Consider the following 27,996-nt stretch of genomic DNA (forward strand, 5'->3'; position numbering starts at 1 on the left):
AGATGTCAGAACGAGGGGGCTGCCCATAGACAAGTACCCCGAGCAGTTAGGGGCCCGAGCCTTGTTTAAGGGCACCTCGGCAGTGCCCACGGGGCAAACTGGCACCTCTCCAGCTACCAGTCCACACTCCATATTTGACTTGAAATGGCGACCCTCCAGTTCCCAGTCCAAGTCCGTTTGGACTGAGATACGGCCGCCCCAAGTTGATAGCCTTAAGCAGAGCAGCGGGTCATAGAGCCCTGGTAAACTCACTTATTTCCAACTACAGATCCAACTCAGACTCCCAGATTTGTTTCCTCAAAATTTTTAGCCAGTCTTCAGCCCCAACCGACACTGCCTCAAGTTATGTCAGCACCTAACTACAATATATAGTATTTTCAGTGCCATTGCTGCTTGAAACAAACTTCACATCATGCAGTTGCCTCCCGCAGTCCAAACCATGAAGCTTGGATGAATTGGAGACTCCAGGGGTGAAGTAAAGAGGTGGATGGATACACTTTTCAGTCTGTGACACATGTTAAGGTTTCAGTTAGATATCACAGACGTGGAGCTGTCCTTAATTACAGGGTTAAAGTGTACTTTGGCTTCCTGCAGATAAACTTTGACTACAGCTGCCGTTATAAAACTGATAAATATGTTTGCATTGTTGGCTCTGACTTGAGATCGGCTTCTCTGCCAAACCTCAGCCTCAGTCATTAAAGTGGAATATTAGGGAATCAATCCTTCATATCTTTCAAAGAGTAACTCCTCCCCAACCCAACTACAGCCTTTAATACAGGTGGCATGGAACAACACACCAGCCGTGCTACAGAGCTGCTTCTGTCTTGAGTTTGATCTGCAAACAGCATGGGAACTCTTCAGGAAAGAATCATTGTTCTCTCCGTCCTTCTTTGTTTGATCTGTGCTGTTCAGGTAAGTTCATAACCTTTAACTATTCATGTCCTGAGAGTTTGCTTCATCTATTTTTAGCTAAAAGAGAACATCAAGTCTTTTGACTTCATCACAGCTCCTAAAGGATTTTACTGCATGTTTGCCTTCACAGGTCAATTCACTGCCTGTACCTGAAGACTGGAATGGTTTGATCCTGCGGACCAAGCGGTCACTCCTGTGGCGTTGGAACAGCATGAAGCCTGTGGGCGCCAGCTGCAGGGATAACTTAGAGTGTGGCACACAATACTGCAGGTACAGTAGAGCTTCTTAGAACTGTTGAGGCCTGTAATCAGACATTTGGGACATTTAAGAAACTCAAACATTCCCACTGCTGCTGTAGGCTTCTACCATTAATACTTGAATTTCTTAAAGGTCCAGTGTGTAGGATTTAGGATGATATATTGGCAGAGATGGAATATAATATAATAAGCCACTGTAGTTAGCAGCCCCTCTGTGATGACAGCGTTGGAGAAACACAATTTTTTTAACATTAAAACTGCTTTATTGAGTGTTTTTACTGGTTTAAATCAGTGGGTCTATTTGTTTTGGAGAGGAAGAGACCTCTGCGGATAATAAGGCATCTCGTAAAAGCCTCCTCAAAGTCTCAATCTTAAGTTAAGTTAAAAAGGTGTGCACACATTAGCAGGTGCTGGGCTAACAGCCTGTCCCTGACATGCCAAACAGCATAGGAGAAACACTGATTTGTAACATGACACTGCATTATTCAGTCTTATTAGTGATTTTAATCACCTGGTCCATTTGTTTCGTAGAGGAAGAAAGCTCCATGGATAATTCAGCTTCAGATAAAAACCTCCTGAACAATTAATATTGAAGGAATTCCAACTGAGAGAAGTTTCAGCTGGTTGCAATTTGCAGTCCTCACCACTAGATGCCACTAAATCCCCCTAAAATCTGACACACTGTTCCTTTAAGTGAATTGTCATTAATGTGAAACCAGAAAAGTTCCTTCAAATGACATTCTGTGATATCAAACAGACTTAATGTTCCCTTTCATAGTGTTCACAGACAGTCAGAAAGCATACTAAGATAAATAATGAAGCTGTTCTTTATCTTTGCAGGAAAAATATCTGCTCCTTCAGGAACTCCACCTGAAGAGGACACACAAACAAAACAATCCATCAGGGTGACAGAGCAAACATCCACCTCATGGACCAAAGCGACCCGACTCAAAATTATGAAATTACTGCTGTGGTATCCTGGCTTGACCTGCTGGCGCTTCATCAGGCAGTCAGTTAAAGTAATCTGATCTGGCACTGCACTGCAGCAAAACAGAGCTGTAAATGCTGCATGAACAATCAAACGGCTCCATCTAGAGCGACATTGATTTTTATGATCTAGTTTGTCTATAACACAGCACATCAGACAGGCTATGTAACTTGTTTTAATAAGAAAATATAAATATTCATGCAAAGTTTGTGAGATGCTCTGAGTTTATTGTTTCATGCTGTTATTATATATTTATTTGTACATATTGTAAAGAATGTAGATGTTTAAATATACTTTTTATAAGAGGTTGTATTGCCCACATTTTGTTTGTCAGCAAGTTCAGAACAAATTAAAAAAATTTCCACTGTTCCTTCTCGTTTAATGCAATGGAAGAAGATATTGGCTGTTTTTAAAAAAAATGAATGGGATTTTTTTTTTTTTTTTTTTTTGTAATTCAAATAAAATATTTCTGTATTCAATCACCAAGGACCACATACCACAACGTGGCGATGCAGTGATTCCCAACTCTTCACTGACCAAGGGACAAGCTTTTCCTTGCTGCTTTGACATGTTTTGAATTATTATATTTTTATTGCTGTTTTCCATCAAAAGCTCTTGTGATGAAGTACCAACAAATATAAAAAAAATATGCATAAACATTTCCCATATGTGTGAAAAATGACCAAAATTAAATTGGCCAGTGTTACTGTGGCAAAGGCCGTGCAATGGTTATGGTTGGGGATTGTGAGGACATTTCTGACCATATTTATATAGCTAATTTTCCATAGTGTGTGTGTGTCTTTGATCGGATCAGACTTGGTAAACAGATGGTAGCCTATATAATATCTGCCCACTGCTGTGCTGATGCTTGTGGCTCAGGCCAGCACCTAAACATGGCAGACTTAGTGAAGCCTCCTCTCTCTTACCATGCTGGAATACATGCACACATGAGTTTGATGCTCTGCATTACATGTTGAGGTTGGTTGACTCTCAGACCTTATTGCAACCACCCAAATGTTATGAAAGACGAGACAAACCTGGTGTGTTGTGTCACTGGGGGTTTCTTTTTCTGATACCTACAGACCAGCATTACCACCATGCGGATTATGGCTACTGACAGTATATATTATAGAGGTTACCACATGACACATATTGCACAACCGCCCTTGAGGATGCATGCATCATTTTAACCACTGGAGGGCGAGCTGAGCCAGGTTTAGTGAGGTGAATATGGCACCAGCACATTTGTGATAGGACCAACAGACTGTGGTATTTTACAAACTAATCTTTATATACTTAATGCACCATTGTCTCACGATTAAACACTTGCATTGAATAGTTCTATAAGCATGCTAAAATTATTTCTTGACAATGATCGATTCTTACTATTTTATTTTCTGATGTTGACAGTTATCTAAAATGAGGCTTATTTTAGATAATGATAAGGATGAGAAGTTAGGAATGGGATCTTTCATAAGTAATATGACCGAATGTTAAGGGGAGACACTACAGGTGAATAGGGTAAAACTTTTAACCACTAGAAATCACCATGAAACTTCAGCATTTGATTACTTACATTAAGACAATTATTTTGTTTTAGCCTACAAGTATTCTGAAATTGTACATTTAGATATGCAAATGTGGCATTATCTATCTAAATTCTTTTCTTTACTCCATAATAAATAAACAAATAAATAAATATATAAATAAAATAAAATAAAGATAAAAAAGTCAATATTCATAACAAACAAAATAAGATAAAATAAAATAAAAAGTCAACATCCATAACAAATAAAATAAAATGAAATAAGATAAAATTAAAAAAGTCAATATCCATAACAAACAAAATAAGATAAAATAAAATAAAAAGTCAACATCCATAACAAATAAAATAAAATGAAATAAGATAAAATTAAAAAAGTCAATATCCATAACAAACAAAATAAGATAAAATAAAATAAAAAGTCAACATCCATAACAAATAAAATAAAATGAAATAAGATAAAATTAAAAAAGTCAATATCCATAACAAACAAAATAAGATAAAATAAAATAAAAAGTCAACATCCATAACAAATAAAATAAAATGAAATAAGATAAAATTAAAAAAGTCAATATCCATAACAAACAAAATAAGATAAAATAAAATAAAAAGTCAACATCCATAACAAATAAAATAAAATGAAATAAGATAAAATTAAAAAAGTCAATATCCATAACAAACAAAATAAAATAAAATAAAATAAAATAAAAATAAAACGTCAACATCCATAACAAATAAAATAAAATGAAATAAGATAAAATTAAAAAAGTCAATATCCATAACAAACAAAATAAAATAAAATGAAATAAAATAAAAATAAAACGTCAACATCCATAACAAATAAAATAAAATAAAAATAAAAAAGTCAACATCCATAACAAATAAAATAAAATAAAATAAAAATAAAAAAGTCAACATCCATAACAAATAAAATAAAATAAAATAAAAAAGTCAACATCCATAACAAATAAAATTAAATAAAATAAAATAAAACAAACTAAAAAATAAAAAAGTCAACATCTATAACGAATAAAATAAAATAAAATGAAATACAATGAAATAAAATAAAATGTTATATAAATATAAATGACACAATCAAACCCCTCAGTAAAATCCTTCAGGATATGGTATATGTTTGTGCTACTGGCCCAAATTATGAGGAAAATAACTCGTTTTGAGCAAAAGCCTAGATATGTATTGTAAAATTCATTTTTTAAACCAAACACCTGAATGTGTATTGTGTGGACTTTTTCCTTACACTAGTCCAATGGACAACTTATGGAAGTAAAATGGCCCAAAATCTCCAAATTAACCAGTACATGACAGAATCCTGTTTACCTGTAGTGTCTCCCCTTGATTTGGTAGCATTATAAATTATGATTATGTTTTTTCTACATGTCAAAATTATGATTTAATATCTCATATTTGTGTCTCATCATTATAAAATAGAAAATCATAATTCCAGTCACTGTGCCAACACTGGTTACCAGCCTGCTCCTGATGTCTATTTTTATCATACTTTGAAAAGAAGAAAAAAAAACACAGGCCTTTATAATGAACTCTTTTCCTACCCGGAGTCTTGGATGCTTTGAGTGGCAGCCGCTTCTCCCTCTTCATTGGTTAAAGCATGCGTGACGTCACATCTCCGTCAGGCTGAGTGGTGCTGAAGCGGCGGCGTGGGGACAGCTGTATCTGTCCGGACCTCAATGTCGGACCGGCTTCACATTACGCTACAATAGAGTTATAAAACCCCGATGTAAGGCTTTAGTTTTATATTAATATTATATTTCATATTTAATATTGGCTTTCCAGAGCACATTTGACGTCAGAGGTGCGTCGAGCACTATATATTATATTTATTAAGAATTGTCTGATATTGGATCTAACCTATTGAAATCACCTGGAAGAGGAGGATGGACATCACCTTTGGCTGAGCACTCCTATCAAGTAGGTGATAATATTAAAAGGAGATGAGGAGACAGGCTGGTGGTGCACGAGCGCGTGTCTTTTCATGAGCTCTGTCTACTTTGAAGTCAATAATTCATCTGTATTGATTCTGATCTTCTGTCCTACTTTATTTGTGCTTTAAGTCTGCATGTGTGTGTGATAGTGTGTGTGTTCCTGAGAGAGGGAGATGCTACTTCTGTCATGGGTGGCTCTTTTGGCACGTGTGCATGTCTTATTGTCTGCATGTCCTAATTCAGCCACTTTAAATATTTCATTTTCATTATGAACACCGACACACACATGCAGATGGGTGAGGAAATTGAAGGCAAAACCAACATGAAGTGTCTTTGTGGTCCACCACAAGCCTCCAGAACAGCTTGAGTGCTCCCTGCCAAGTCTGTGGAAGTGTATTAGAGGGATGAACCACATCCCTTCATTTATATAAACAACCTTTATTTACTGTAATCAGGCAGTCTTACTGAGATCAAGTGAGAATACAGCAGATAGAAAGAAAAACAAGCAGGGCATATAGCATTGGAGACAATCACAGACATCACTAAATAGATTTAAAGATGAAAGTTTATATTATATAACTGGAGAGCATTGTCTTACACGTGCCAAAATATTCCATAGGTGTTAAGATCTGGTGACTGTTTTACATCATAGGTGTAGATTTCAGGGAAGATGCAGGGGACATGTCTCACTCAATATTTAAAAAATGTGCATTTACCCACCTGAGTAGAAACATGAAGGTTGCAGAGGACTTTTATTTTGAAAAAATTAAGGGCATTTACACCATAAATTGATGCAGAAAATGCAGAAATTGATAGAAAAATGCAAAAAAACAAGTGTTTGACGCTCTCATTTTTTGACAAAGGACCCCTAAACCCTCTGTTTCATATGTGTCCCACACCCTCAGTGCTGAAACGAAACCTACGCCCTTGATTTATGTCATTATCATACTCACCAAAACACTCAGTGACCCTGATTCATGAAAGCAATTAATGTTTCTACACTCTTTCATACGTGTTTTTCCTTTAATTGTCCCCGGACTAGGTACCTGGCTACATAGTGCAGTGCAGTCAGCCCCCATCTTTGACCTTACTCTGTCTACATCCATCTTTTACTCTTTAAATGCAGGTCGCAGATGTTATACTATTATTGAGTTCTTATACTGAAACTTTGCTGAGCTGTAACGAAGTCTCATTATCAGAGACATCACTGATAACAAGCAGCATCACGATCTGATTCTGCGTCCAACCAAAAAACAACGAGAGTGGACCTCAGACTCTTTGCTTTCACAGAACCACGCAGACACTGACTTGACCTGACAGACATTTCCAGTGAAATCAGTTAATCACAGCCATCTCAGTGCCCAGAGGACGGAGCTTCACGTTAGGGGACCTCCTCCAGCAGTGGCCATAATTCGGGAGAGACATATCCGCTTTGCAATGAAATTGTTAGTCCCCTGCAGACGACTAGTCAGTCACTTTGGCCTACTTTCCTGATGTATTGAACTATTGAACTGTTTAAAATAAGCTCCAGTGTTATATTCCCTCATATCACATTATCACAGACAATAATCTTGACAATCAAACGTCAACGTAGTGATTTAAAAGGATTCTGTCCACAGCACTTCCTCCACAGAAATGTGTGGTGTCGTTTATCATGTCTTTTTGGAGCAAAGTAAAAATCGGTTTCATGCAAACACCTACAGATACGCTAGGAGCAATTGAAAATTCAGCTTCTTGCTCAAGGACAAGACACTAACCATGATTTAGGGCCAACCTGCGCTACCTCCTGAGCTTTGCTGTGCAGTTATTTAACCAGGTGCCAAACAATAATCTGCTGTTTTAGGTTTTTTTGCTGTTATAGTGCAATTTATTTAGGTTATACCCGGAAATACTAGAGTAGAAATAGTCTGACTGTGTGGAATATATGCAGTATTTGAGTTTGCCATAATAAAAACCTGTCTCTGGTGTTGAAGGACAGAATTATAAGTCCTCTAAAATGCTTTTGTAGACAAAAATAGGGGCGCTAAAGAAAGGTTCACAGCCAGGCCACATCCACTTTTTATTTCCATCACATTGATGTTTCTATCTCTGAGCATATTTCCTATTCGTTGCCATGGTAAGGATGTTGTTTATCGTTGCGATTTGATGATAAAGAGGATTACCTCCTCATGGTCATCTGCAACAGATGTTGTTTGTTTACACACGCTGCATCCAGACAGTAGCACAACAATGTGACGCCTCCGAACGGATGGCTGCCTGATGTGTGACATGACGCCCCCGAACTGTGTCTGAAGACTGAGGATGTTGCGTCTTAAATATTGAATTGTCTGAACATGGTTTTCAGTCTAGTTTAAATTCACCACAGAGCACCAAGACTACAAGACTGCAGATCTCATGAAATGTGTGTGTGGTTGTATCCTAGCAACATTAATTATTACTAATAACTTCAATAAATGATTTTGTGGTTGAATGTCATCCACACTCTGGTGTTTAAATATTTTATGTGCTTTGTAATTACTTTTATTTTGACTTGGCTGTAGTCCTCGTGGTTGTGTTTCAGCGAGGGATAATGATCACTGTCATGCTGCCTCCTGTGTATAGATGTCTGTAAAATCAGACACTAAATGAGGATGTAGAGCACATTGAATTAACTAAACTGATGTGAAAATGTATTTACTCTTAGCAGTGCCAGCGGAGCATCTCTGCAGTGCAGCTGCCCTAGTTACAGAGCAGCTGAGTAACTGTGAGAGACTGTGGTTGGCCCAGGCAGCGAGAGGAGGAGTTTATTAACGGTTGACTGAATTATGGAGGGTAGGCTGTGCTGAGGGCCAGAAGCAGACAGCACGATAGGGCTTTGACTGGAGGACCAGTGGTGTGAAGTGAGGAAGCAGACTCTGACAGCAGTAGCCTGCAGTTGTGTTTCATGTTTTTATCTTTTTCTAGTCTGTAGGGATGCTTTTACCTCAGAATTAAAGATGCACTTCTTTTTTACTAGCCACTAAAATCTGTAATGAGGTCCCTGGTGCTTTAAGCCTGTCACAGCATTACAGCTGGGAGGGTCATTGAGTCCAAAAATAAAGAGGCGGATCCAGAGGGAGATAAACATCTAAACACTTCATATGCAAACACCAACAACAAGCATAAAAACTATACTGATTACATTTACATGAAGCATTAAAACATGTCCCCATGGTCCAACTGTGCAACATTGAGAACATTATCTCTTAAATGCCATGATGGTCCATGATGATACCTTTGCTCACAGCGCCAGGCCTGCACTTAAAGGGACACTTCACCCCCCAGATGATGATTTGTATGATAATAACTCATGTTATGTTAAATTCATGAAGAAAACTTTGTTTTTCTCACATGCCTCCAAGGTGAACGAAGAATCCGAAAAGGCGAACATTATTGATTCAGTTCAATTCAATTTTATATATAAAGCCCAATATCACACCTCACAGTTTGCCTCAGAGGGCTTTACAGCATACAACATCCCTCTGTCCTTTGGACCCTCACAGGGGATGAGGAAAAACTCCCCCAAAAAACCTTTAACGGGGGAAATAAAATGGTAGAAAATGGTAGTTAGTTACTTTCAATCATTAATTTTCCACCATAACCGCTTATCCTGTTGGGGGTCGCGGTTGTGCTGGAGCCTATCCCAGCTGACATTGGGTGAGAGGCAGGGTACACCCTGGACAGGTCGCCAGACTATCACAGGGCTGACACATAGAGACAGAAAACCATTCATGCTCACATTCACACCTACGGACAATTTAGAGTCACCAATTCAACTCCATCCTGGCACCCCACCCTGGGTTTGAACTAGGAACCCTCCCGTTTAGCAACAGTGCTAACCACTGCACCACAGTGCTGCTGACAATAGCTACAATAACAGTAATTTTACTCATAATATCTTAATAATAGTATTTTGGAAGCATATATCTTATAAGTATATATTAATATATAATAGTACATGTATGTGATAATAATAATAATCACACTAATAATAGTAAAGTATGACTGATAATAATAGCAGCAGTAGGAGGCATCAGGCAGGACCATGGCAGTCGCACAACTATGACCCACAATCCAGGCGTAGCCGTGATCAGAGGAAACCTCCGAGACAGTGGAGCACAAAGGCTCCGAAGAGGAAGCCAAGATAGTGACATGACATGAATGTTGGCAAATGAAGAAGAGCTAATGTTCCAGAATCTGAGAGTGAGAGAGATGATGATGAATTTAAGTCATGGGGGGCTGCCATTAATGGCAAAACTATGACTGGATAAATGAGACTTGGACTATACACCATGAGTTGTGTGTTGTAAACGGATGTTTTGATGTAATTTTACTACAGTTTAATGCAGATGCAGCCGCCTTTAAATTCAATTGAATTTTTGATTTTTTTGTTCAACATGGAGGTACACGAGAAAATCAAATGGTTAATTGTGTCCCAAATTCAACGTAACACAGGGTGAGTCATTGACATATAAATGATCATTTGGAGGGTGAAGTGTTCCTTGAAGTCTTTCCATCTTAAGTCTTCCCTTACAGTATCCCTTATAGAATCGAATTATTTTCTATCCAACGTAATGATATGAATAGTTTTTACTGCTTTGTCTAATGAGCCTCAGGAAATGTGTTGTAGAAGCCATAATACTTGTGACTGATTTAATGCATTTTCTAATTACCATTATACTCATGTTCAGTGCATTTTTCATCACCCTTGACAACCACACTGTGTGCAGGAACATTGGGCAGTTGATTGTTTCACATATTTTTATATCCACTAATTTAATCTGCCATTCTGCTCTTCTATGCATTCCAATGCATGATCGTGAATGTGTTTGTGCACCATGGATAACACACTGAAAGCAGATTCATTGTACTTATAAGTGATTTTATTTTATTTTATTATTTCAGGATTTAGTTTAAGGAACATGGGGACAGTTTCCATGCACCAGCCTGATTCAGCAGTATGATTGGAGCGTCCAGCCTCTCAGGGGACACCCTGATAGCGTGCCACTTCCCTGTGGTCCAGCTTCCCACCTGGCAACTTCCTGTCCAGGCCCTGTGCAGCTCGGCCAAGAGGCCTGGCCGGCTGTACTCAGTGGGCTTGACCCGAGCTGTGTCACTCCCAGAGCAAGACTCTCTGAACCGAGAGCATGCCTTCAAAGGTGGTCGGAGACATTTTTCCAGCAGCTACGGTAGTCTCAACGAGGACCGAGCTGAGGAGGAGGGGGGCAGCGACAGCAGCGGGAGGTACGACTCCAATTCATCACCAGAGGAGACGAGTTCCCATCTGAAGAAGGAAAGCTCTGGAGCTAGAGACAGTCTGCGCTCACACAACTCATTTCTCCCCAATACAGAGCTTGATGAGGATGAGGAAGATGAGGATAGTGATGGAGATAATCTACACAGATATCATGAGGACTCATCTTTTGTGTTGCATGGAAACTCCAACTGGCCTCTGAGTAATGGTTCCAGGAATCATACAATGTCCCACGGGTACATGGATGGTGAATGGGGCCATGAAGGCACCATGTTGGGTACTGAGAGTGACCGAGAGTGGCTCTCTAACCAGCCTCATCACCCAGACTCAGTGCAGACTGAATGCCAGTGCTGTCATGTGATCAAACCTGGCATCCTGGTGATGGCTTATGGAGAGCAGGATGCAGACAGACTGAAGGATAACATGTCCTGCTGCATCCACAGCCAACACAAATGTTCCCCAGAGCTGTTCTCCAACAATCACACAGAGTACGTGAGCGACTCTTCCTGTAACAGCTCCGACGGCGTCTTGGTTAACTTCTGCACTATCTATAACAGGAGCAACAACCCCGCCACGCCTCATGACCTCAGCAGTCCTGCAGTTCACCCTGCTCAGTCACCTGAGGGATCTGTGTTCCTCAACCTGCAACCTGTTCCTCAGACTCCAGCCGAGGACCTCCAACATGATGACATGACAGTGAACTCCCCCCCTAAAGAGGAAGTTGACACGACACCCTCAGCCTCCTGCTGGTCTCCTCAGGGCCTCGACTCTAACTGCAATCTTTACTCCCTGGAGCCGCTACCCCCGGGTCTCTCCTCGCTGGAGGTGTCAGACCTGGCCGCCTGTCTCCAGAGTCAGGCCACACTGGCTATAGGGACCAACCAGAAGTATTACAAGCTTGTGACTTGTGACCTGTCCTCCCAGTCGCCCAGCCCAGCCTGGTCCAGCCTCACCAGCTGCACTGAGGGTCAGTGCAGGAGTAGCCCCTTCCCTCCGTCTGAGCACCTCAGTGTTGATCATAAGAAAGAAGGACAAGACAAAGAAGTCAAGATGGTAATGTTGCACAAAAATGACTCTTCTCTTAGTACTGAATTAAATGATTTAGGCCAGCTAGGATATTAAAAATCACTTTGATAGGGAAAAATGCAGAATCATAATGCGTAAGGGTTTAAAAAAAATAGGGTTATTGCTGTCCAATGAAAACTATGTCTCTCCAACATTTAGGTTAATAAAATTCTCTTACTTCCCGAGCAATATAAACTATTTAAAACCATATAAGATAATCTGAAAAATGCATAGTCACAAATCTGAAATAAGGCTTTTTGCCTTAGCTCATGAACAATGGCACAACAAAGGCACTGTATCGTAGCCTGAAGAGGGAACATAACCATTCCTACAGGCTTTGAACATCTCAGTACCACTTTCTCCTACATTTTATGTTTTATTAAAGATATACTATGCATGATTACCCTAAAAAAACAGTGCACTGATACAGAATTAATCCCTCTCAATCATCACTTATGACCCACTAGCAGTGTGTGGTGGTGTATATGTCTACAGAGACTCTGCTCTACCTATGTTTTCTGTATTTTGGATGTTTATGGGCGTGTACCCCACACAGGTGAACGAGGCAAATCACCGAATGATATTTAACCTTGGGTTGGCCTTAACTTTCACTTTTGCTGATGAGTGTGTTTACAAACAGTAACTGGAAAATCCTGCATAGTATACCTTTGATAGTCAATAAATCACATACTTACAATGTAAAGATAATAATAAGCCATTTATTAGAGCACCTGGGTAAAAAATCTTTTGACTCGTGTTTCTCCATGCTCAGCACGGGTCTTGCTTTGTGTTTTTAGCTTGCTCTTAAGTTAATGAAATAGATCTCTAATGGACTGTTTGACCACTAAAGTTTTAGAGGAAACAGCTGCAGAGCACCCAGTCCAAGATCCATTTAGTAGAGACTTATAAGGCTTCTCTGCAGATTTAATAGCTTGAACATTTTGATGAACGACAGTTACTACTGCTGACTTGATGGGTCATCATTAAGGGAGATTTAATTTAATTTAATTTATTATTGGTACAAAAAAAGAATGCGTAAAACAGGTACAACAATGATAGGAACAGGAGAAAATACTCAAGGACAGACATAGAAAATATGTATAGCATAACAAACAACAACAACAACAACAAAAGAATGAAATAATAATAAGTCAATTATTATTATCTCGCAGTTACAGTCAAATTTAGGTAAATTTGTTAAATGTGGTGTGTGTGTGTGTGTTTATGTGCATGATTGTGTGTGTGTAAGGGGCAAAAATTTTTAAAAAGCTAATAACAATAATAATAATAATGCACCTATTCCAGATAAATACAAAAGAAACCCCCAAAACAACTGGGTGTAAATAGTAAGGGAGGAATGAAAAATAATAAAAATCAATTGATAGTTTGAGAAAGTATTAATTAATGATTTACCACATGACTTAAAACAGATGTATAAAGAATTAGTAAATGATTGCAGCCACCAGTTACAGTATAAACACCGTTATTAGACAGTGCTTTCAGCATCTTGTGTAAAAATGCACGTGATTTGGTTGTTTAAGCAGCTCTGTCTTTTCTGCATCTCCACCAGGAGAAAGAGGACCAACAAAAGGAAAAAAGGTTCTCTTCTGCTCAGTACAGCGCCGGGTTTGAATGCTCTCAGTTTCAGACCTATGATTACCAAGTTGCCTCCACCTCCACTGAGCAAGCCCTCTGCAGGAAGAAACATACAGACAGCATCCAAAACCTCTCCCACACGCCCTGTTCGCTATGCCCCAGCCAGTGTAGCCCACATAGCAGCAAATGCCAAGGCACAAGCGCTGCATCCACACAGCCATCTGTGATTCTGCACCAGGAGCACTGTGATACTGATGCTACTGAGAAGGGTAAAGCAATGGATAAGAGTTGTTTGTTTATTTGTCGGTGTTTTAAAGATACAATAACAGAAAAAATGAAAGTGAATTTAACATCTTTTCCTTCATTTTCCTTATCCTCTACCGTTATCTCAGGAGCGTGCTCATTGGAAAATGCAGTGGTGCGCTACAGTAAGGCCCAAAGACCAACCTCGCTGCCCATCCAGCCCTTCCTTCTGGTCCCCGCATGCAAACCCCAGACCCAGCACCTGGGCTGTCTTCTGGAACAGTACATGAATCAGAAGAGCAACAAGTCTGGTAGCTCCCAACCAGGCCTCAAATTCAAGGGCAAAAGCAGTCAGTGCTTTTCTAATCTTCAGCCATCACCAATGGGCAATCACTGCCCCATCTTCCTGGAGGCTCCTTCGAGCTCGGACACCTGCTCCACCTGCACGCCGAGTCCAGAGTGCTTCAGCCGCAGACGCGCATGGAGCCAGTCCAGCAGAGGCCACGGACGTCCAAGTCCCTGTGTATCAAAAAGCAGACTGGATCCAATGCACATCAGCCCAAAGCCCAGACTGGCTCAGGAGCAAGATAAAACAAGCCCCTACTCAGGCAAAACTCTGACTAACACATTTTCAAATCTGATTTCAGCTCCAAATCAGTCCAACCTTGTTAAAATTCCCACCTACCAGGACCTTATTAACTTCACCCCTGCGCAGGGTCATGCCAACAGTGAGCCCAAAACTCCCAAGAAGTCCCACACCCCCTACCCTCCAGTATTCTCTCATACACCCCCCACTTTACTCCTAACCACTGACACCAATCACCCAAACCTGCAGGTGTCCCTGTCTCCTCCCACTACTGTACAACCAGAAAAAAAGCTCCCTCAGTACCAAGCTGCACCTGCAGCTGACTCTGGCTTTTTTCATGGTAGTTTCACAGCTGCCCTGTCCTCCGTAGCTCCTCTCTCATCTTTGAGTTCTCTGCTTTCATTGGCTGCTTCTGGGCTGCAAATCCAGGAGTCTGCAGGGCTCAGTGGGAAGCCGAGTCAGAGTCAACACAGTGAATCTCTGATACTGAGTGACAAGCCACCCACAGAGTTCTGCCTCTCACCAGATACGTCTTATGAGTCTATGTCTATCAGCCATCTTCAGAGGAGAGGTGAGGACAATGAATATTACTGTGTGTAAAACATGTTAAATACTGTATACACACTGAAATCTGAATGGAGTAAAAAAACATGACCCAGTCACAATAATGACAGGATTCCTCCTTGATTGGATTGTCTATCCAGAGCTAAGCTGTTGAGAGCAGCAATACAAACTCTCTGTGCTGCAGCAGTGCCTTCAATACCCCGAAGGGGCTTCCTCTCAAACATGACCTATTTTTAACTCTCCCTGTACGGGATTGGCTGAGCCTTCTGCTCTGTAGCCTATGTGTGTGCGACTGCGAGCTCCAAGAAGGAGAGTGATGCAGTAGAAACAGTGCTAATGATTTACAACACACCTAATCATTTTGTTTTACCATACGGGCCACTGGCTGCAAATTTGATAGTATAGATATAAGCCTTTTGTGATGGATAATCAGTGGAGACACTGTGGTGTACAGTCAGTGAGGTGCAGCACTGCAGGCAGCATCAACATGCATAAAGAATTTACCGTGACATTTGCAGAGGCTAGTCGGTGTGAGATGAAGAAAGAAAGGCAGGGGGAGGCAAGTCAATGAGAACTGCTGCTAAAATGGACTCTTTCATCTTCAGCTCACTTTCACATTTACATTCTGGCAATATGATAATGAACCCTGAAAGAAATCTCTCATATTTCTATGCACTGACCCAGTTAGTGAGGTGAAAGTCTTATCTCTGAGTCTGTTCATCATTGAGTCTAAGACAAGTAAAACATCTGACAGTGCAGTAACATCTGTTCAGCCTGTTTCCAACGCAAATGTTTAAAGAATTTTCCATAAATGACAAGACAGACATAAGAAGAGAAATCACTGCAACAGAATAATGAAATCAAGACACAATTTGTACTGTGAGGATAGGCAAAAATAAACAATCTGATCTTTAGGAACAGATCTTTTTAGTGTCTGGTTTGTACCGGGTCAGCCTGACGAACCTTCTAGCGCTCATGAATCCCAGACATTTCCCACTTGCCCACTTGCTGTTATCGCAGGGTACTGTTTACGCTGCCTGCTATGATGACTTAACAAGAAGCAATTGAGTAGGACTCGAGTTCAAACAGCAAGGTATTTACACTGCTCAAAAAATTTAAGGGAACACTTTATTGTCACAGTCTAACACCAAGTCAGTTAAACTTAAGGGATATCAATCTGTCCATTTTACATGTGGTGGCCACAGACAGTTGCTCTCTCCTCATCCTTCCTGACTGATTCTTCTCTAGTTTTGTCTTCTGCTTGTGTCCTTGTCACTACTGGTAGCATGAGGTGGTACCTGCAGCCCAATCAGGTTGCACAGGTAGTCCAGCTCCTCCACATGTGCTGTCACAAGAGGGTTTGCTGTGTCTCCCAGCACACTCTCAAGGGCATGGAGGAGACACTAGGAGACCGGCTGTTACATGTGGAGAGCTGACAGGGCCGTAGAGGGCGTCAACACAGCAGCAGGACTGTTATCTGCTCCTTTGTGAGAGGAGGAACAGGAGGAGCACTGCCAGAGCCCTACAAAATGACCTCCAGCAGGCTACTGGTGAGCATGTTTCTGACCACACTGTCAGAAACAGGCTCCATGAGGGTGGCATGAGGGCCCAACGTCCTCTAGTGGGACCTGTGCTCACAATGTACATCAGTAACAAGTTTAAACTTGAAGAATACGTTAATCAAGATCTGATGTGTGATTTAAGTGTTCCCTTAATTATTTTGAGCAGTGTACAACAAGGGAACTAATTTTTATTCCGACACCACATGAATAACTGGGACCTCTGCTACTTGCCCCACACAGAACGACACATTGTTGGTCAGTGTCATTTCAGTAACATCCTTCTGTTTACATAACCTACCGACATACAAGTGGGATGCTGAATCAGTGCATTAAGATTAATATTTTATCTTTATTAATGGGAATGCATTGAACAGAAGTTTTGTGAGGTGGACAGCACCAGCTGTCGAATGGCATATACTGTAACTTAAAGTAAGCTCAAAGTTTGGAAAGGTTCAGTGTGTTTACATGCATAAATAATAAGTCCACCCATCACTACTGTACAGGAAACAGGTTAGTTAGAATTATACCAACACACAAGCAGATTCTGTGTTTTTTTTTAAATAAAGCACTAAAATGACTTAAGATGGGATTTACAATGTAACATGTATTGTATATATGAAAACATCAGTGTTTTATACGTGCCCAAACAATGCATGAAGCATTAATTACAACTGGTCCAACCTCTTTCCTCTGTAGGCTTGCTGAGGTCTGTGAGCAGGGCGGTGGATTTGATCATGGCTCATTTTGGCAGCAGCAGAGACCCTGAAGAAAAGGTATGTGTTTGGCAGCTGAGCTGAGCAGCTTGAAAGATGTGTCACAATGGAAAAGTGCCAGACTGAAATTATTTACATTCTGGAGTCAAATAACAGCAGGAAATACACTGTATCACATTTCTTTTCCTTCTGCCACAGATGCGTCTGGGTAACAGCTCCCGCAGCCCCACGATCGCCGGTCTGGTGCTGGAACATTTGTGTCCAGCGATCCAGAATATTTTAGAGGATGGTCTACGGGATCACAAGCTGGATTTCATTATAGGGCAGCGTCGCAACCACTCCTGGAGTGTGGTGGAGGTCTCTACTAGGATTGGTAAATGTAACTGGAGTGATTGTGTCATGAATGCATGGGCTTTGTTGTGGGCTCTTTAATTAACTCTTTTTGTTCTCTGTCTACAACAGGTCCATCCACCAGGGTCCTTTATAGCCTCGTCTCCAAAATCAGACAGTGTCCGCAGCTCACCAACCACTGCATGAGACTGAGAGCCTTCATCATGGGCCTGCTGAAGTAAAGGATTACCTTTGATCATGTTTATGATGATAAAGAATGCTTATAAAAGTTCTGCCCGTACTGTATAGTAATTTACCTTTTGTTGGTTATTTGCTCTTTTTCAGCTTGAGAGCTTTGGAATTCTGGCTCAGTCACCTTCAGAGTCAAAAAGGTGAGCATACAGTCAATTTATTGTACTAGCAACATGGCAAAACGCCAAATTGCAGTTTGAGTCAGTCAGTTGGTCGCTCACTTTGTTCTATACTCAAGTACCTCAAGATCTATTGAATGGACTGTCATGAACTTAAGGACAAATATTCATGCTCCTTTACAGGGTCAAAATATTGGTTTGTCTAATGCTAGTGCTAATTAGCAAATCATCTCAGCAAAAACTGAGCATAGCGTTAGTTCAGACAGGACACCATTTCAAGCTCAGCTCACATCCCACCTACATCAGCTGATCTCCGACAACTAATCGACTGCTAGAGCAGCTGATTGATGGAAGGGTGTCAGCTGATAGATCACATGATTCCTTTCTACACAACACACAGAGATTTTTACAAACGCCTGTCTCTCTGACCTCCTGGAGAGAGAAGTGAGTAAAGTTTTGCAACACACATGGCTTGTTTCAAGAGGGGGGGTCATCGGGAGGTGGCTGTTGCGGGCGAGATGTCACCGCTACCCGCTTTAGGGCGAGCAGGCTTTTGGTCCATCTCTGGCATGGCGTTATCTGAACTGATAATGGAAAAACAGATCTGTGCAGCATGGCTTGACTCGGCGCAGCCAAAAGTGGTAGTGGAAAAGGGTATAACATACACATGTAGCAAAGAAGCTCAGATCACAACACACACAGAAGGAGTGTGACTTCCTTCTCTGCTCAGGACACCATTACACCACTATATCTGTCCATAATAAATGGCTGCTATGATAATGCTCTGAATGTGATGTCGGCCTGCAGCACCTTTAACCAACAAGTTATTGCATATGTTTTGGATCTGTACAGTGTATGTGTTCACACTCGTTACTGTCTCCACAGATGTGGTGATAACATACTACCATTCTTGGGGCTTCCTGTCCATGTCACTGGGTCAGTGTCAGCCCTTGTTTCAGGAGCTGCTACTTCTGCTGCAGCCGCTCTCCGTGTTGCCCTTCGACCTCAACTTGCTCCTGGAGCCTCGACTGTTACGTAACAGACAGCTGTGTTCGGAGGAAGAGGGTGTTTCTCCACCTCCGCCGTGCTCAGCCCTCCTAGTGACCAGCTGGCCACTACTGCAAGCAGACAAAAAGGCAGACAGCAGCCACAGCAGTCAGCAAACTAAGATTTCACACCACACAGGTCTGCATCACCAAGAGTCTCCCACTTCTCAGAACTGCGTCAAGCAGGATTGCGGAGGGATGCAGACGAACAGGAGTCCATTGTTAGCTCCTATTCCAGAGTGGTGGCCGACAGAGCCTGACCTTATGGATGGTGTGGTTGAAGGGGAGGACTGTAGCCATAATTATGGAGATACTTGGTCTCAAATAAGTATGGACAGCAGGCAAGAAGAGAGGAAGGGAGAGAAAGACAATGAGACCCCAACTGCGTCCACTTGTGTCCAGGCTGAGAGTCCATGTCAGGGTGGGCTGCGCTGGGCCAAACTGTTTGGAGCAGCTGATACGCCCACCAGGACAGAGACAGTATCTCAGAGTCACATTGGAGCACAAACCAAAAGGTAAGAACCAGCAAGTACAGATTTTATTGTTTGATTTCACTACTCTTTGGCTGATTTGGGATCTAGATCCATCAAAGACTGACCTTGTATCTCCCTACTCTATACCAATACCTCTATATCATTGCTTTCGTAGGTACAGGCGACCATCACAGTGGCTGCATTTTGACAGATCGCAACTCGGACTGTTGGCTCAATCCATCAGGGCGATGAAGCTCAGAGGAGCGCATACTAACAAGGACTGCTGAAAACTGAACCCTCTGTGGGTGGAGGACTGAGTGGAGCTCATTTACTGTAAAAACAAAAAGTCTTAACTGCATGATAATAAACACACAGTGCTGAACTGATCAGAAAGCACATAAAATACAGGATTAACTGCTTGGCAATGGCCCGCATTCATCACGCTTTGTGTTGCACCAGCTATTCATAAATCCGTTACTAAAGCCTAATTGATGGCAGGGTGCTTGACACTTTTGAGGAGTGTTGCTCGACAGAAATTAAAGAGCCGTGTGGCATTTGGAATTTATGCTTTGGTGGAAGGTTTCAGCTGTCTCCGTGGTAACCAGACACTGTCCTCCAGCCGGCTTGTGTCATCCCAATCTGGAAATAGATTCTTCTGACAGCTGTTTGTTTTGTATCTATATTTGTCCTGCTTTGTTTCCTTTTGTATTTTTTAGTTAATTGAAATGGAAGAGATTTATTTTTTAAAGATTATTTTTGGCTTCTTGCCTTTATTGGATAGGACAGTTTAAGCGTGAAAGAGGGAAAGAGACAGAGGATGACATGCAGCAAACCAGTGGCTGCTGCAGCAAAGACATTGCCTTCAGATATGGGACGCCTGCTCTACCCACTAAGCCACTGGGTGCCCAAGGCAGAGATTTCAAACTCACTTCTACTGAGGAGAAAACAAGAGTGCAAGAAAAGGAGGTGGTCAGTGCGTCCATTGAACCAAACAAGGGAGCTACAGGGTGAATAAATGTGACGCAATGTGACTACCTAATAAAACTGCAGGACAAAATATGAGTATGTGTGACATAACAAAATCCTCCAGGTACACGACATTAGTGGAAACTTTTCCGTCAAAAATAGGTCATTTCTGTCAAGCGACACTCATTAAAAGTGTCAGGTGCCCCTCCGTAAATCAGCCGTTAGTTTTGTGATTCCTTTTGAGGTTCTTAGGATCAGCTAGTTTCTAAATAAATAAGGTTGCATCATTTAAACTAATTTGTAAAACTTCAATGTGTACAAGGACAACGGCTGTCCAATCAACTCTGTAAACAGAAAGTTGCTGTAGCATCACAAACTAGCATAACTGCCACAAATAACAATTTTAACATTCAATCTAATATTATATCTAACTGCCATTCATTGTAGATGTTAGGAGGGCCCAATTCTATTTTATATATCTGTACATGGAGAAATAAGTGTATAGAGTTTGTGTTAAATATAATATTTAGATAGTTTATAATGAGGGGAAAATATAATGCTAATGCTAATCTAGTTTTACATATTCCATTTCTATGGCATAACTTTTTGTTATGTTAAGGTATTCTGTTTAAATGTCATTTAAAATCTTCCCAGATGACGTCATTATTAAACAGCTTTCAGATATTTCAACCATATTTCATATTATCTTTGACATTTTAACCTAAACAGATCATATGCTCGCAAGCTAACGTTAGCTTTCTCAGTTGGTTGCGTTAGCTAACGCTACAATAACACCTGGAAGTTACTGGGTCTAATGCTGCGTTCCAGGCAAGTTTCTGAGCCCGTAAGTCACCACTTCAAGTCATGATTCATGAATTCATAGCGTTCCAGGCAAGTCACACCAAAGTCTCAAAGCAACATGGCGGACCGTGTGGGGTTTATGTTTGTTTATGATCACTTCTGTCACCAAAGGTGCCAGTTCCTTCCTCATTTGAGCAAAACGGAGGAGGAGAAACGGCGCATAAGGTCACAGATGCTATTATACTTTTTATTTTACGTTATCTGTGTGTTTGGAAACGTATTTTGTATTGATTTATTCTTGCACTGGAAACCAGCTGCCAATAATGCGTTAACATTAGGGTTATTTTATGTCTATTTCTCACCGTGTATCACCTGCATCAACACCACATCCATGGGGCTGCCTGTTGTTTGGAGGAGTAAGGTAATTGGTTTAGAGGGCTGTGTGACGTCAGAAAGCGTAACTGGGAGTACATCGATCCGGTACGAGTTCACGGGTGGTAAGTTACGGGTTTGACTGCCGTTCCAGTGCACTTTCACGGGTAGAAGGTTGTAAAAACACGAGTTACAGGTTGCCTGGAACGCGCCATAAATATTGCAGTAACTCTGTATGTAAGAACTAGATTTTGAGGTGCAACATATTTTAATTTAGTGAGACATAAATTAACACTTAAACCACATTAAATAAACACTTAAACTATGTTATAAATGGGTGTAGTCTGAACTTTCGAACAGCTGGTGCAACAGGCTCCTGGTGTTACTGCCTTCTGATCTTAAAATGTCCCTTGGTTGTTGTTTCATCAGTGTACTTTTGTAATGTGTGGTCATATTAGTTGTGAGATAAAGCTTGAATGCGATCAGAAGAGGCTGAGTCATCTCCACAGTAAATCCTGAGCTCTTGATGAATGAGGGCCACTTCCTCCATTTGCAATTGCACTCTGGAATAACGTTCCTCTATATTTCCTGTAGGCGAATATCAATCATAAAATGTGAATATTGACCTGCTTTAGACTGTTGGACATTCTCCTGGTGCAAAACTTGTTCATTTCTCATATTTCACTGTCATTCTCTCCATAGCTGTACCTTCATCTGTAGGTGGAAAAATAGAAGCAGTCCACTCTTACTAGTGCCAAATATGACACTACACCAGCCTTGTGGATTCTCGGTGATGTTTTGTTTGCAGTAATCGGCTTTCTTGAGCAAATCCCCAGCATGGTTTTCTGTAGGTGCATGAGGTAACAAACATACAGTAGGTGCTTCAGTACTAGATCTCTTAACTTAATGTTTTTATAGCTGTAGAGTCGGGTTTTGGAATTTTTCTGGCGATGAACTTTGAAATGTGTAGAGTTGTTTGGTATATGCAGTGATATGTCTTCCAGTGAGGTTTGTTCAGTTGCACAAATATAAGCCATCTTGTGGCTGTTTCAGGTATTTCAATGTGTGTCAGGTAGGCCTACATTTTGATAGACTGGTGGTTAGATTGGAGGGAGGAACAAAAGGAGATGTGTTGATACAGAATTTTTATTGTACTGCAATAATGTGAGGTCTGTGTAATTATTTCACCCAGCATCATTTTCTTAACCTCTGAATGCTTCCTCTGATGCCCAGTGACAATCAAAGTCTGTCAATAAAGACTTCTTCTTATGCCAACAGTGAACAACACAAATGTTTATTCATGTGTTTCATGTCAATGTGAGGACTTCCTACTCAGATATGACTTATCTTACAACCTCATCTTGCCAGTAATGATCATTTCTTTTGATGGTTTTATGACTGAAGGATCCTCTTGATGCCACTTTTTTCCAGTGCATTCTGGGAAAGTTGACCATAGGTACGTCCATACATGAACTGGTATCCTGTGGGACAGTGTAGAATTAACTTTTGTAAAATAGCTAAACACAAAGCAAATGTGTTGCTAACACTGACCTGGGATGTGACCTGTGAATGACGGCACCATGCCCCTGTTTGATGGATAGATTGTGGGCATGGCAGATACTGTACTGTCCTCCCTCACTGGGTTTCCTCGGGACATGGGGTCAGTCCGCCGCTGCTTCCCAAACTGGATCAGTGCCTGGTTTGTAGTGATGGGGAAACCTTTGCCAATTAGGAATCGAGATTTTGGCACATGCCCTGTAAAACCTGTACAAAGACATCACTCAGTGAGCTGCTGGAGTATTGTGTAAATCCTTTGGCATGGTGTGCAAAAGAAAAAAGGTATAAAAGCTGGTATCAGTATTGTATACATGTTCTGGCAGTCCACCTGGTTGCTTTTCCAGCTGCAGCAAGCAGCCGTTTTTAGCAAATGTGCTCTAAAAATACACTGTGTTCAGCAGCACGTGTTCAGGTTTTTGGTGAACAGTGAACTGAATGTATCCGTTCCAAACAGTTAACCATGCGCGCACACTGTGTTTTACAGAACCCAAGGATTTACGGCACCCTGCATGCCTGTCATGATTTGAAGATTGCTTGCCCGGCAATGTGTTTCCCGCTGCCTGAAGCTGAACCAAACCTTTTCCTTTTATCCGAACACAGAGGGGGGCGCTATGCATTTTAACATGAGGGAAACACTATTTTACGGGGGAACAGACTTCAGCGCAACACCTGCATAGCCAGTGCAATACGCAATTCAGACAACACAACTGAAGCCAGTTCATATGGTTATTTTAGGGAGTTTTATGAACAAAACAGATTACAATGAAAAAATCTCACAAAATTGTGCTGACCAGGTCTGGAAAATTAAGCCTGAATGTCGAACGTGAGCAATTAATTTGCAACGACTTATTGAGTTGAAGCATCTGACCACTATTGGGAATTATCTTCAAGTAAATTATGATCACAAGATTTTATTTTATTGAAAACAAATGATTTTTTGGGACTGTAAACTTAATTCAAAATTGATATTGTGAACTATAAACATGAACTTTATTTTAATTCATGTGAACTGAACTTTGAGCTAGCTCTTGTGATGTGTGAACGTAAACAACACCTGGAGAGTAAAGTCAGACATCTAGCAGCCAAAGACCCAGATAAATTTGACATAATCTTACTTGCTGTATTTGCCAGGTGGACAGAAACATTAATCAAATGCTAAGATAGCCTACTATTGCTCTCTGTACAATGGACATGTTAATTTTTTACTGAAATGTTAGCCATTATTGGTCGATCATATTTCAGTACTGTGTATCTGTCATCTTATTATGGAGCTTTTCTGACCCCTGTGGGCCAAAAATTCATTAATGCAGCTTTACAGTGGCTAAATAATCAATCAGTTTATATTAACAAAGGTTCAAATGTGAAAGCAGTCATTTGTGGTGATGAGCCCACAGAGATATCTTTTTAGTGGCACTTCTCGCAGCTCTACAGAGCATTTTAACGTCTTTCGGTTCATGGTTTCAGTTTTCAGCCCACAACATTCTATATTGGTTCAGTCTTACTGCTCTCATATTGTGGTTTTTGGCCGCAGAGCCAGCTGGATTTGGCACCGCAGCTCTACCTGCTCAGCACACACGGCAGACAAAGTTAACAGATAAAGAGCTGATATTTCCCTCCTTTACTCTTTCACATATCTGCTTGATGAAATAGCCAATTGCTTGATGTGATAAGTTTGCCATATGAACTTCAAAGTTGATATGTTGTGTTCATAAGTCTTACCCTGCCCCCAAAAGGTCTGCTTTTAAGGTTTTAAGCTTGATGCATTTTTAACAACACGTGTTAAAGTCCTCTCTGTTGTACCTGAGATGAAGTACTTGTGTGGGTTGTCATCATCCATGAAATATGGTCTTGCAGTGGGGGTGAAGGACTTCAAGGGCCTGTAGGAGAACACTTTGTTGGAGATTGGTGTCAAGGGGGGTCTTGGTCTCTGGGTCAGATGATAACAGGAAACTATTCAAACATGCATGACTCACAGTTCATACATCACATGACAAACATGTTTGGGGAGTTTATAAAGGTAACACAAATTCTACATAACAATATGTAACACAGCTTCCAGTAAAAATTATACCAGTAACGTGAGTGAATAGGTTATTTAAGGTGAATCTCAGAGACACAATAGGTGAATCTGTGGTCGGTCCTCCTGTGAGAGCTGACCAGCTCTGCCTCTCAGTCTTTGTCAGGGTGGATTACATTACAGTGAACTGACACTGGAGTTCCACTATGGATAATTAAACAAGAGTGAACCTGTTCAAAGGTGCCATGTCAACATGTATGAGTGTGTGTGGGCAATAGAAAGAGAAAGAGACAGAGAGAGTGGTACAGCTGGGGCATGTGTGTGTGTGTAACAGAGAGAGAGTTACTTCAAACTGTTGGTTGGTGTAGTTGACAACAGCTGGCAGGTCTGTCGATTGCCGTTGCATCTTCGCACACCTGTCCTGGTAAAACTCAGTCAGCGCTTTACGACATGTTTCAGAGTAGCTGCAGGCAAAGTGGTTCTGACTTTTTGGAATGAAGCCTGAAACAGCAACAAGTGACGTCAAAGCATCAGGTCAGCCACATTTTTAGCAGTGTTTAGTCATGACGATAGTCTTGGTTTTATGTACTCAGTTTTTGAGATTTCTGCCTCCATCCCAAAAAATGGAGGTAAACAGATTGTGTTTGTCTGCTCTATTTTCAAAAAGATATCACCAACACCACCAACTGTTGATCCACAGAACAAATAAAACCAAAAGAAGTCCAAATGGTGTGATATTCTGAGAGAAAATTTAATTTTTCTTTTGTAATTTGGGTGAACTGACCCTTTAAAATGCTCTGCACATAGATGGGTACAAGCTGCATGTGAGGGATTTATTTTTCAGCCAAATACTTTTCAAGAATCAACATAAAGACTTAAGTAAAAATTACTTTATCTTTAAAATTGCCACTGCAGACATTGCTATGAATATGGCCGTTTGGTGTATGTTATCTTGATTTTCAACACTGTTCCACTTAACTGGTCATTTATGTTTAATAATTTAGCAGATGGACACAGATTATTTTCATGTTCTCATGGTCTCATGTTATTGTGCTGTGAAAACTCACATTTAAAGGCAGATTTCAATGATAACTGACACTGCTGTTATCATTTAGTCATCATAACTAGGTCATAAACAACTTGTCTTTTTAAATGTTCCCAAATTTGTCCCCAGTATGAAATATTTTCACCAAGGTGTTCAGTTACTTTGTTGACCCCTGTGTGTTAGTGTGTGTGTGTGTGTGATACCTACCTGTGTATCCTGGTATCATCTTCTTCAAGTTACTATCAGAGAAGCTTCTCAGTGTCAGACCAGCGTCTGACTCTGTGGAGGGGACGTGACCCGTGTGGAGGACCAGATGACTGGAGTGTTGCACCTGAGGACTGGTCAGCAGCTCGGCTGTGAGCTGGCCGTAAGACTTCCCCACGTTGAACTTCAGCTGCGGACAATACCCTGCATACCTGAACACAATAGAGTCTGGGGTAAACAAAACTAACAGGAACACTTTATTCCATACATACATTAACACCAGCAAATACGACTGCATGTTATACGGCTTAGATTTAAAGGGACCATTCACCCAAAAATCAGAGGCACATGATTTTCCTCTTTTCTTTTTTTTTAAAGATTATTTTTTCGGGCTTTTTTTGCCTTTAATGTATAGGACAGAGTGAAATGGAGTGAGAGAGAGAGAGCGGGGAGTGACATGCAGTAAATGGTTGCAAGCCGGACTCAAACCTGCAACCACTGCGTCAAGGCATCGCCTCTGTACATGGGGCACCAGCACTATCCACTATGCTACTGACGCCCCAGTGATTTTCCTCTTATCTCTCCTGATCTTTCCTCTCCGAACAGTATCACTGTGCAGAAGGAAGCGTGCATCTACTGCTAGCTCACCTAGCACCACTGAGCTAGCTAACGTTACAGCTCAGCTGAGGAGGACGCTATTAATGTTTACAAGCATCAGCCTCTTGTCCATGACTAACATGCTTCTTTCTGCATAGACTTGGTAGTTTGGTAGAGAGAAAATAGTTCCTACATGAAACTGCTTGTAACAAAGTCTGTGGATTAACTTGAGTAAATGGGGCATGATTTCTGTTTTGTTTTTCTGTTGTTGTGGTTTTTTATTTACAATTTTTTTCAAATTTTGTTTCATTGTTTTCCTTTTTTGAAATTTTTTCCACTTTTTTTTTAAAATTTCTTTAAAAAAAATTTGTTTCCATTATTATTATTATTATTTTTTTTTTTTTTGGCACTTCATTTCATTATGTTAGAGAGAAAGCAGACATCTCAATGGCGGATATCTCCAACACTCTCACACCAAACAATTAAGGTTACTAAATAGCACTACAGGTAAGAGGAGTAATATGTATTTTTGATTTTGGAGTGAACTGTCCCTTTAACTCTACTCTGACAAAACTAAGACATAAATAAATAAAATAACTTTATTATAATTTCACATTGCATTACATTACATTATATTTGACATGTGTTCCTCCTACGAACTGTAATAATTTAACAGTATTAAGAAGCCCATGCAGCCATTACACCCTGCGCACTCCTGCTATTATTTTATCTTCTGTATTAAAAGGATATTTCGTATCGAGACATATACTCACCCCGGTATATAATGTGGATCAGGTGTGAGCAGAACTTTGCTGAACTTCGGGGCGTATTTCTCCATGTTGACCCAGTGTAGCAGCAGGTCGCTGTGCAGAGCGCGGTGTTTGCTGGTTGCTACAGGGAATCACACACAAACACACTGATGGAGCTCAGTGTCATTAAACTGACGTGTGCACTC

General features: G+C 40.8%; 3 protein-coding genes across 3 annotated transcripts; 2 read left to right on the forward strand and 1 right to left on the reverse strand.

Annotated features, from left to right (window-relative positions):
• The first annotated feature begins 736 nt into the window (after positions 1 to 736).
• On the forward strand, positions 737 to 2,605 carry LOC126395689 (liver-expressed antimicrobial peptide 2). Its single transcript, XM_050053339.1, has 3 exons — positions 737 to 912; positions 1,043 to 1,182; positions 2,010 to 2,605. The coding sequence occupies exons 1-3, from the start codon at positions 847 to 849 to the stop codon at positions 2,041 to 2,043; spliced, it is 240 nt and encodes a 79-aa protein (XP_049909296.1). The 5' UTR covers positions 737 to 846; the 3' UTR covers positions 2,044 to 2,605.
• A 2,940-nt stretch (positions 2,606 to 5,545) lies between these two features.
• On the forward strand, positions 5,546 to 22,743 carry LOC126396093 (AP-4 complex accessory subunit RUSC2). Its single transcript, XM_050053932.1, has 10 exons — positions 5,546 to 5,647; positions 10,585 to 11,986; positions 13,569 to 13,863; positions 13,987 to 14,994; positions 17,246 to 17,322; positions 17,461 to 17,635; positions 17,725 to 17,830; positions 17,938 to 17,984; positions 18,849 to 19,524; positions 19,658 to 22,743. Exons 2-10 carry the CDS (start codon positions 10,640 to 10,642, stop codon positions 19,767 to 19,769), a joined length of 3,843 nt encoding a protein of 1,280 aa, XP_049909889.1. The 5' UTR covers positions 5,546 to 5,647; positions 10,585 to 10,639; the 3' UTR covers positions 19,770 to 22,743.
• A 138-nt stretch (positions 22,744 to 22,881) lies between these two features.
• On the reverse strand, positions 22,882 to 27,917 carry fam166b (family with sequence similarity 166 member B). Its single transcript, XM_050053933.1, has 6 exons — positions 27,815 to 27,917; positions 26,448 to 26,656; positions 25,542 to 25,696; positions 24,979 to 25,105; positions 23,173 to 23,385; positions 22,882 to 23,102 (listed from the first exon to the last, which is right to left on the reverse strand). Exons 1-6 carry the CDS (start codon positions 27,877 to 27,879, stop codon positions 23,014 to 23,016), a joined length of 858 nt encoding a protein of 285 aa, XP_049909890.1. The 5' UTR covers positions 27,880 to 27,917; the 3' UTR covers positions 22,882 to 23,013.
• Between the last annotated feature and the right edge of the window lie 79 nt (positions 27,918 to 27,996).

Source organism: Epinephelus moara, chromosome 9, assembly GCF_006386435.1.
Source record: "Epinephelus moara isolate mb chromosome 9, YSFRI_EMoa_1.0, whole genome shotgun sequence".
NCBI classification, from domain to species: domain Eukaryota; kingdom Metazoa; phylum Chordata; class Actinopteri; order Perciformes; family Serranidae; genus Epinephelus; species Epinephelus moara.